Source organism: Terrapene carolina, unplaced genomic scaffold (genome assembly GCF_002925995.2).
Source record: "Terrapene carolina triunguis isolate 2854851 unplaced genomic scaffold, T_m_triunguis-2.0 Scaffold30120, whole genome shotgun sequence".
NCBI lineage: Eukaryota > Metazoa > Chordata > Testudines > Emydidae > Terrapene > Terrapene triunguis.
Window position 1 is genome coordinate 3,193 of NW_020694471.1, and position 11,046 is coordinate 14,238.

General features: G+C 57.8%; 1 protein-coding gene across 1 annotated transcript; it reads right to left on the bottom strand.

Moving 5' to 3' along the window:
- Positions 1–262: 262 nt before the first annotated feature.
- Positions 263–1,742, bottom strand: LOC113409148 (interferon-inducible GTPase 5-like). Its single transcript, XM_026662760.2, has one exon. The coding sequence runs from the start codon at positions 1,740–1,742 to the stop codon at positions 519–521; it is 1,224 nt and encodes a 407-aa protein (XP_026518545.1). The 3' UTR covers positions 263–518.
- Between the last annotated feature and the right edge of the window lie 9,304 nt (positions 1,743–11,046).

Below are 11,046 nucleotides of genomic sequence, written 5' to 3' on the forward strand. Positions count from 1 at the left end.
GAGTCCTGACTCCCATTTTCTACCCCACCATCACAAATAAGTTTAAGTTTGTTTTTTAATCAACCATCCGCAAAACAATCCCACGTTTTGCTGAACCGTACCCTGATTGCACCAAAGCAAGGCTGATCCCAGACCAGGGGCGCTGAGCTCCCACAATCATCCATTGGGAGCCGCAAGGCGCCCCCTGCAGGGCCCCAAAATAGCACCACAGCCCATGGCCTCCCGTTACCCCCTGGTTTGCTTTCCCCCTCCGCGGGGGGAGACCGCACAGCTGGCACGGACCAGGTGCCCCTGGGGACAAGTCTGGAGAGCCTGTGGAGGCCAGCGAGTCGCATGCTGCTCTGATACCCGCTGACTCCCCAGCCGGTGTCCATCAGCCCAACACCGGTTTACTCTCGCTGAGGATCCAACTCCGAAATCTCTCCCGCGTGGGGATTTCTGCCATGGCCAGTGGACTGAGCTCAGTGCCATGGTCAAGATCCCCCCTCGCACCGACCACGGGGCTCCCTGGTCCCTCTTCAAACATCTGTCTCAAAGGCCTTGATGAGGACATTGTGGGCGTCCCTGGCGACTTCGTCGAGGAAGCTGCGGAGCATGTAATAGGTGGTTCCGAAGGAGATCCCCCCGGCCGCCATGGACCCGAACACTGGCACCGTGCTGGCCAGGTACTCTATGAACATCAGCGCTCCCCCTCCGGCTTTGGTCAGCAACTTCAGCACCAGGTCCCTGGAGATCTCCTTGACCAGAGGCGACTTGATGGCCTCCTTGATGTCCTCCACAGGTTTGCCCACCTTCTCGGCCAGCTTGCAGAGCGACTCGTCGTCCAAGCCGAAGGTCTGGCGGTACTCGGAGAGGGTTTTGACCAGGATGGTCACGTCGCAGACCACCGAGAGCCCCGGGATGGGGACAGCGGCCACTCCGCAGGAGATGGCAGCCAGCTTCCAGATCTGCCTCTGCATGGCTTCCTTCTTCCTCTGCAGGATGCTCAGCGAAAGGTTGGGCAAAGCCAGGAGGAACGCGTGTCTTTTGTGGGCAGGCAGCTCCTTCTCCAAGGTCTCCTCCAGTGCCAGGAAGTCGTAGCTGCCCAGCTCCCAGCTGGAGAGGAGGAAGACAGTCGGGGAAGCCACCCCTTCGGCCAGGAGCCGCCGGCAGCAGTCGTCCCGGATCTGCGTCAGGACCCCCTGCTCGCTGTAGCTTGCCGGCCGCCGCCTTCTGGCCGCGTCCAGGTCGGCGTCCACCTTGGAGCGCACGAAGTAGAAGCGCTTGCCCATCTTCTGGATCTCCCGGGCCAGCTGGGCGTGGTTGGCTCGGAAGCGCTCGGAGGCGATGAGGATGAAGAAATCATAGCGGGAGAAGCCCACCCGCTCTAGGTAGGCGTGGGACTGGAACTCCGAGGTGCCGATGCCCGGCAGGTCCCACATCGTCACGTTGGGATGCTTGGGGTGGGGGTACGGGGTCGGCTCCATGGTAGTCTCCACCACCCCCGTGGCAGCCGCTCCCTCGTCATCATCCTGCAGGCCGCGGATGGCGTTGACGAAGGAGGATTTGCCGGAGCCAGACTCCCCGGTCACGGCAATGTCCAGCTGGGCGTTCTCCAAGTCCTCCAGGCTCTCCAGGATCTTCGAGGCGGCTTCGTCCAGCCGTCCCCCTTCCAGGGCGTCTCTGATCTCCGCGATGTCCTCGTCGGTGATGATGTCATACTCCTCCGTGAAGTTGCTCTCCGGGGGCGTCTGATCAGCCATGGGGCTTGGGAGAGCGCTTGGGGGGGCAGAGAGATGCAGAAGTGGGGGTTAATGTAGGGAAACAGGACACGGGGGCTTTCCCCTCTTGAGGACGCCGGCTCCTATCCAGCCCCAGCACGAGGACTGGCTGGCTGGCTTGGGGGCAGGGAATGGGGCATGGGGGCCTGTCCTCTCTAGGGGCCGCTGGCCCCATTTCAGCCCAGAGCAGGGGCCTGGCTGGCCACTGGGGGGTGGGGGTGGGCAAAAGCCAGGAACCCAGGCCAGGGCACTGCTGGGCTGCGCTCTTCACCTGCCCCCACCCGCATCTTCGCCACACGTCTCCTGAACGTGGCCCCCCGTCCCTGGGGGTTTAGGCAGAAAAGGGGGGAGGGTTCCCAGTTTGCACCCTCCGGCCAGTCTGGGTTGCTCGCTGTCCAGCCCCGTGGTGCACTGCCTGGGTCCCCCCGGGCACAGCCCCATTTGGGGTGGTGGAAGGATGGATGGGGGGGGTCCCCGCGGGGTCCCCGCCCTGCTCTGATTCAGTCTGTCCCCATCTCTGCCCCCTGGCCCCCCCTCTGTCTGCCCCCCTGATTCCACCCCGGCTCCCCCTCCCTCTGCTCCCCATTCCGACCCCTTTACCCCCTGCTTCTCCCTCTGCCCCCCAGCTCCTCCTCCGTCTGCCCCCCGATTCCACCCCCGGCGCCCCCCTCCGTCTTCCCCCCCAGCTCATCCTTCGTCTGTCCCCCGATTCCACCCCCGGCTCCCCCTCCCTCTGCCCCCATTCCGACCCCTTTACCCCCTGCTTCCCCCATTCTTCTCCCTCTGCCCCCCGAGTCTACACCCGCGGCTCTCCCCCTGTTTCCCCCCCTCCTTTCACTTTCACCCCCCAGCCCCGTTTCCTTCCCCCTCTCTCCGGCTGCCCCACCGGCCCCGGCTCCTTCCCTCGCCCCGTCCCTGCTTCCTTCCCCGTCTGTCCGTCCCTGCTTCCTTCCCCGTCTGTCTCTGTCCCCCGTCCCGGGGGTTACCTCCCGAGTGGGGCCAGATATGTCCTTGTCCCACGCTGGGGGCGACCCGCCGGCTGGAGACTTTCACTTTCGTTTCCTCTGTGGGTGTGTGTGTGTGTGGGTGTGTGTGTCGTTGCTGCCCCCTGCTGGACGGAAGGAGCCCTGCTCTGTGTGTGTGTGTGTGTGTGATTGCGCACACGCACCCCTGCTGGAAGGAATTAACTCGGCTGTGTTTGTCCCTGTGCCCCTCCTAGAGCAAATCCCCACAACCTCCGCCCCCTGCCCTGTCTGAGCCCAGCCCGCCGCTCATTTACCAGCTGCCGGCGTGTTTAACCTTGTGCCACCGGGCAGCTCCCCCCGCCAGGGACCCACACGGCTCATCTCCTCCTCCAGCAAGGCCAAGCCCAGCTCTGTTCGCTGCACACAGCTAGGGTGACCAGATGTCCCGAGTTTGGGGGCTTTTTCTTATATAGGCTATTACCCCCCACCCCCTGTCCTGATTTTTCACACTTGCTGTCTGGTCGCCCTACACACAGCGGATTTCATCCCCTCCCCGCTGGGCCCTGGTCACTTAACAATCCAGCCTGCGGCTTGCTCAGAAAAACCAGTGCAGCCGTGCGTGCGTGAGACCCCTCGTGCCACCCACTGGTGCTCAACACCGGGAGGTGCGGCACTGTTCATTCACAGTCACTGAACGCGGCGGGATTCACAGAGCGACAGCGTTTATAACCCAGAAAACCCACCTACGCCGGCAGGCTGCGTTCTCCGTCTCGTGGGAGCCTCCAACATAAGCTATAGCACTCGTCTTGCAAGGATTATTGCCTCTCCCTTCCCCCGAATTTCCTGCTACCGCGAATATTTAAAATAGATAAAAATGGGGCGGGGGGGGGAATGTGTCACACACATAATTTGGCACAACTGTGAACGTGTAAATGGCTACAAATAAAAAAACTTAAAAATACGGAGCGATATTATCCATCAAAATTGTATATAAACAAATCGAATTCTGCGGCGCCTGAATCGATCCTGTGTGTGGTGTCGGCCGTGTTGCGTGTTCCCTTATGTTCATTGTATCGTGTGTCGCATTGTGGTGGGGTGTGTGCCCCACCCAGGCCTCGAACGGCTTCGTGTGGGCCTGAGATGGCGCCAGGCTGCACCGGCAGAGCCAGGGGCTGGAGCAGGCGGGTGAGTATAAAGAAGGGACGTGGGCAGTAGAAGGGAGCTGCGGGGAAGGAGTCTGCAGTCGCTCCCTGGGACTAGCAGGAGCCCATGGGGAAGGAGAAGCCCCGGGCCCTAGTCTGGCTGGAGGAGGCTGGCAAGCAGCCGGGGAGGGTAGACGAGCCACTGGGCTGGAGCAGGCCCAGAGAGAAGGGCTGGATTTGGATGGCCGGGGGCCTGCCTGTGGAGGAACAGCCCAAGGGAGCTGAAGAGGCTTAGAAGGGCCAAGCATAGGGTGACCAGATGTCCCAATTTTATAGGGACAGTCCCGATTTTTGGGATTTTTCTTATATAGGCATCTATTACCCCCACCCCCGTGCTGATTTTTCACACTTGCCCCCTAGCCAAGCGTGAGCGAGGCCGGGTTGGACGAGCCCAGGAAACGGCAGGCAGGAGCGGCTGGTGGGGGCAGGTTCCGGTGTAGCGGGAGGGCCCGGTTTCCCCAGTGAAGGGGGCCAGGGCCGTCGGAAAGCCCAGAGGCAAAGGGGAAGCACCTCAACGCCACGTGGCTACGGCAGGAGGACATTGGCGACAGCAGGGAATTTTTCCTGGCCACGTGCAGTGTGGTCCCTCCAGCATGACTGCCCCTCATACTCTATACTCACTGTCGTCAGATGTTCAGCTGCGTGCGTGTGTTCTCCCTGCGTGGGGTCCCCGTCCTGCTTTGATTCAGATCTCCCAGCTCTGCGCAGGCACCCGGCTCAGCAGCCCTCGAGTGAACCGCCCAATAAATCCAGACTCGGTTCGTAGCGAAGACACTCGGTCAGGTTTATTGTCAGCGAAGCACGGTGCTAAGGCCCTGGTAACACAGGTATGCCCCTTGCAATGAACTAGCTCAGTTAACGTCGGGACTTTCCATTATCTCCTAGGCCTGCCAAAGACTCTCCCTCTGTGTCTTTATTCACCCATACAAACAAGTTACGCATCATTCCTGACGTATTTGGGTGCCACCCATTACCTTGTACATGTTGGTTTGATCAAAACATCTCTATTCATCGCCCTGTCATCCTGATCTTATCTTTCGGCGGGGTCAGCGTGTTGCTGTTCTCTTTGGGGGATGTGTTTGGTATCGAGGTGTTCGGGTATCACCTTTCTGGAATGTGCTTGCGTCTCTGTTCTTATGCCGGCACTACTTAGGCCTGGTCTACACTAGGCTTTTATGTCGAATTTAGCGCCGTTATATCGAATTAACCCTGCACCCGTCCACACCACGAAGCCATTTAGTTCGACATAGAGCCCTCCTTAAATCGATTTCTGTAATCCTCCACAACGAGAGGAGTAGCGCTAAATTCGAAATGGCCATATCGAATTAGGCTAGGTGTGGATGGAAATCGACGGTAATAGCTCCGGGAGCTATCCCACAGTGCACCACTCTGTTGACGCTCTGGACAGCAGTCCGAGCTCGGATGCTCTGACCAGCCACACCCCGGGAAAATTTGAATTCCTTTTCCTGTCTGGGCAGTTTGAAGCGCAGTTTCTGTTTGGACACCGTGGCGAGCTCAGCAGCAGTGGCAGCAGTGGCAACGATGCAGAGCTCTCCAGCAGAGATGGCCGTGCAATCCAATAGAAAGAGGGCCCCAGCATGGACGGATCGGGAAGTCTTGGATCTCATCGCTGTGTGGGGAGATGAGTCCGTGCTTTCCGAGCTGCGCTCCAAAAGACGGAATGCAAAGATCTATGAGAAGATCTCTAAAGCCATGGCAGAGAGAGGCTACAGCCGGGATGCAACGCAGTGCCGCGTGAAAATCAAGGAGCTGAGACAAGGCTACCAGAAGACCAAAGAGGCAAACGGACGCTCTGGATCCCAGCCCCACACATCCCGTTTCTACGAGGCACTGCATTCCATCCTAGGTGCGGCCGCCACCACTACCCCACCCCTGACCGTGGACTCTGAGGATGGGATATTGTCCGCGGCCGGTTCCTCAGCGGACGGGGAAGAGGAGGAAGGAGATGAGGAGGACGAGGCAGTAGACAGCGCTTACAACGCTGATTTGCCCGACAGCCAGGAGCTCTTCATCACCCTGACAGAGACCCCCTACCAACCGTCCCCCGCCGTTACCCCAGACACAGATTCAGGGGAAGGATCAAGCAGTAAGTGTTTTAAATATCTAAACATTTATTTACAACATAACTGGCATATTTAAAATATTAACAGTAGCTAAAGTGCTTTAAAACATGTAAACATTTATTTGCAACAAAACAGGAAGATTGAAAATATTAACAGTGGGTAAAGTGCTTCAAAACATGTAAACAGGAAAGTCAAACAAAAGGGGAATCAGTGCAAAGTGTATCATGATTACTCCGTCTTTGGGCGCCTCAATATATAGTCCGAACCATTTTAAAAAAATCTCACAATGTCCGCTTCATGATTATAGTGCCCAAAACCCTGCAGTCATTTGTCCCTCCAAGGGCACCTAAGCCAAGAACTGGTCAATGTAACCGGGGATCGAGGCGACATCCTCCGGGGAGAACTCCTCATACACCTCCTGCAGGTGTTTTTCAAGCCTCATCAGCAGGTTCCTGGGCAGGGACAGCTTATTAGGCCCCCCGTGGTAGGACACGTTTCCCTGCCACAACGCCAGCAGGTACTCCGGGATCATGGCCTTGCACAGCAGTGCAGCAAATGGCCCCGGTTTCTGCAGGCTGTCCCGGAGCATCTTCTCCTTCTGGCTCTCGGAGACCTTCAGGAGGGTGATGTCAGGCATGACTCCCTGCTGTGAATTAGGTAGGGGAAAGTTAGTATTGGGACTGCTTGCCCGTCCCTTTACAGAACTGCAACCGCCGGTTTACAGCCACGCGGTTTACAGCCGCGAGGGGCTGGGACAGGGCCAGAGTTCATGCTTGCAGGATTGCTGCCAGCAGAGACTCGCATTGCTTTCTATGTGAAAGGAGGCCAGTGCCACTCTTAAAGTTTTAAGCGGCCACAAGTCTACGGCTTACCATGTTTGCCATCTAGACAAAGTCCGGTGTCCTGCCCTGCTCCTCAGCTCGCCACAGCAAGACCGCAGGCACTGTAGGCGAGGGCCGAAAATTCGACCTTGTCCTCAGTGCGCGTGTGATAGGTGCTCTGCATGGTCTTGTTCACAGAGAAAGACTATGTTCTCTGTTCACAGATACATTGCTCTGTCTCAGGAATTCACTCCCTTTTTCCAATTCCCACAGCCACATCTGCCCAGAGGCTAGCGCACATTAGGAGGAGGAAGAAGAGGACACGGGAAGACATGTTTGCTGAACTAATGGAATGCTCCCGAGCACAGGCAGCCCAGCAGACACAGTGGAGGGAGAACTTGTCCCAAATGCACCGGGCAAACATTGAACGGGAGGAGAGGTGGCGACAGGAGGACAGGCAGGCTACTCAAACGCTGCTTGGACTAATGAGGGAGCAAACGGACACGCTCCGCCGCCTTGTGGATGTTCTGCAGGACCGGAGGCAGGAGGAGAGAGCCCCGCTGCAGTCTCTCTGTAACTGCCCTGCCCCGCCACCAAGTCCCATACCCCCCTCACCCAAAGTCCAAACACGGAGGGGTGGAAGGGGCCGGGAAAAATTTCACTCCACCCCTGCGGACTGCTCTACCACTAGAAGGCTCTCATTCCCCAAAATTTGAAAAGTCCTTTCCTACCCGCCTCACACAAGACCCCGTCCAAGTTTCACCCCCCCGTTCCATGTGCGGTTGTTAATAAAGAATACGTTTCTGTTCATTTCTGTTTCCATCCTCTTCTTTTGGAGGGGAGTCTGTCTGGAGGGGGGGGAAGGGCCTTGGTCATTGGACAGGACAGTCACCTTTAGCAGGGGGCAGGTGCAGCAGCAGGGCACATATACAGTGCAGTGACTAGTTATCCTGGTCAGTCTGGGAGGTGGTTTTCATGTTCTGTGTGGTGGGGGCGGTGGTGTTGCTCTGTGACTTGGTGGCGGGGGAGGGCAGTTACAGATCTTATGCAGCGGTCCTTACCCTGGATCACAGAGCCGCGCAGCAGGGGATCTGTAACCCTCCTCCCCCTGCAAGACAGTCACATAGCCGACACATACACGCAGTCCCGGCCAGGAGGGCTGGCAGGCTCCGTTGAAACAACCAGTCCACCATCGCGGAGCCTGTCATTCCTGGAGTTTAGAAGCATCATTTGCATCACAACCCTAAACCCGCTCCCCGCCACAGTCTGCGTCCCAGGTTTAAAACATTCCCGTGAAAACAGTAATAAAGACAACGGTGTCCATGAACAAAACAGAACAGATTTTATTTTTTGGGAAGGGGGTGAAGGGGGTATGTAATTGGAGAGGATAGTCGACGGCAACTGGGTAAAGAAACGGGGGCAAGTTCAGCTTCTGTGTCCACAAACTTAAAAGTCAATGGGTACCCTGCTCAGCCTTGAAACTGGCTTTCAAAGCCTCCCGGATGCACAGCGCGTCCCGCTGGGCTCTTCTAATCGCCCGGCTGTCTGGCTGGTCGTAATCAGCAGCCAGGCTATTTGCCTCAACCTCCCACCCCGCCATAAAGGTCTCCCCCTTGCTCTCACACAGATTGTGGAGCACACAGCAAGCTGCAATAACGATGGGGATATTGGTTTCGCTGAGATCACAGCGAGTGAGTAAGCTTCTCCATCTCCCCTTGAGACGGCCAAAAGCACACTCCACTACCATTCTGCACTTGCTCAGCCGGTAGTTGAACAGTTCTTTTTCTGTGTCCAGGGCGCCAGTATAGGGCTTCATGAGCCAGGGCATTAGCGGGTAGGCTGGGTCCCCGAGGATCACTGTAGGCATCTCCACATCCCCAACAGTTATCTTGTGGTCCGGGAAGTAAATACCTTCCTGCAGCCGTCTAAACAGACCAGAGTTCCTGAACACGCGAGCGTCATGAACCTTGCCCGGCCATCCGACGTAGATGTTTGTAAACCGTCCCCGATGGTCCACCAGTGCTTGCAGCACCATTGAAAAGTAGCCCTTTCTATTGATGTACTGGCTGGCCTGGTGGCCCGGTCCCAGGATAGGGATGTGAGTCCCATCTATAGCCCCACCGCAGTTTGGGAATCCCATCGCAGCGAAGCCATCTATGATGGCCTGCGCGTTTCCCAGGGTCACTACCTTTGACAGCAGTACCTTGACGATTGCCTTGGCTACTTGCATGACAACAACCCCCACGGTAGATTTGCCCACGCCAAAGTGGTTCGCGACTGACCGGTAGCTGTCCGGCGTTGCAAGCTTCCAGAGGGCTATGGCCACTCGCTTCTGGACAGTCAGGGCTGCTCGCATGCGGGTGTCCTTGCGCTTCAGGGCAGGGGACAGCAACTCACAAAGTTCCAGGAAAGTCCCCTTCCGCATGCGAAAGTTTCGCAGCCACTGGGATTCATCCCAGACCTGAAGCACTATGCGGTCCCACCAGTCCGTGCTTGTTTCCCGGGCCCAGAATCGCCGTTCAACAAAATCCACATGCCCCATTGCAAACGTGATGTCCTCGGCGCTGGGTGTCGTGGTTTCTGACAGCTCTGTGCTACTCTCCGACTTCAGGCCCTCACTCCGCTGCCGTAGCCTCCTCGCCTGATTTCTCTGCATCTGCCTCTGGGAAAGGTGTATGATAAGGTGCGAGGCGTTGAGAACGGCCACAACTGCAGCGATGGTCGCAGCGGGATCCATGATCGCAGTGCTGTGGCGTCCGCGCTGTCACTGATCAAAAAGTGCGCGAACTGATTTCCCGCCGGCGCTTTCAGGGAGGGAGGCAGGGCGGTAGTGACTGACGGATGACGACAGTTACCCAAAAGCACCCTCGCCACAATTTTTTACCCAGAAGCCATTGGGGGCTCGACCCAGAATTCCACTGGGCAGCGGGGACTGCGGGAACTGTGGGATAGCTGCCCACAGTGCACTGCTTCCAATGTCGACGCTTTCCCTGGTAGTGTGGACTGACAAAGTCGAATTACTGTCCTTAGTGTAGACACACACGTTCGACTTTCTAATATCGATTGCACATATTCGATTTAACTAAAATCGAACTACTCTCGTAGTGTAGACATACCCTTAGGAATGTGTGTTTCTACAGGATTACCCCCGTGAGCAGGGCCTGCCTCTTGCTCACAGCTTAACTTTGCTTTATATTAGCAACGTTTTCACTACTTTAGCCCAGGCCTCTGATACACGGGCTGATGTCTCAGGCTCTCTTCCTACGACATTCCCCCACTTTTTGTCTTTTTGCGGGGAGGATGTTCACCCATCGGCCCAGAAAAGCGCAATGCATGGACTGAAGATGACCAGTGGGCTAAACCCTATTATGTGGCCACCTTACTTAACCACCCGTACATTCATCCCCCATCTGTCCAGGCCCGCTGACGGGGGAGGAGGGGCAAAGGGGGCAATTGCCCAGGGGCCAGGGCAATTTATAAGGGCCCGGGGGCCGACGCTGCTGCTGCGGTAGCATCGGCCACGGCCGGGAACCCCGGCTCAGGTCGGTGCTGAAGGAGCTGGAGGGAGCAGCGGGGGGCCTGGAGGGGGGACTGCTGGCAGGAAGGAAGGAACAGGAAAAACAACAAACAGAGACACAGGGGTGGAGCTCTGTAGCCTCCAGGGTGAGCTGGGAGCCGGGGCTGAGCAGCCGGTCCTTCCCCAGCTGGGCCTGCGCCAGGGACTGACTGTGTACCCAGCCCGGGGGGAATTTCTCCAGCTGGACCTGGGGCCAGCGCTGGGCGGGCAGGACAGAGGCGCTGCACAAAGGCAGCGGGAGCCGCAGGTCTCGCAGCCCCTGGGGATCTGCTCCCGGGCGGGGCCCGCACCTGGGAGGGGCCTGGACAGCGATGGAGCCACCCACTCCCTGCGGCACAGCACCCCCTAGCGCAAGGCTGGGGCTTTGGGGCCAGCTCTGACTGCCAAGGGGAGAGTGCCCCCGACTGAGCCCCTCAGCCTGAAATGTCCCAGATGTTTGCATGCCTATGCCCAGCTGCAGACCCTTGGGTTCTGGTTTATGGGTGTGCGGAGCACACTGAGGTCCGTGGGAGCTGCCGCTTCTCAGCTCTGCCACAAACTAGCCCAGTGAACCATGGGTTAAATTCTCAGAGATGGAGGCATCCAACATACGGACCATTTGGGGAAAGCCCAGCCTTGGACGCCCCTCCCAGGACTG

What these genes read in the sequence shown, in the direction of transcription:
- LOC113409148 (XM_026662760.2), bottom strand. Translation starts at nt 1,742, where the DNA reads ATGGCTGATCAGACGCCCCCGGAGAGCAACTTCACGGAGGAGTATGAC.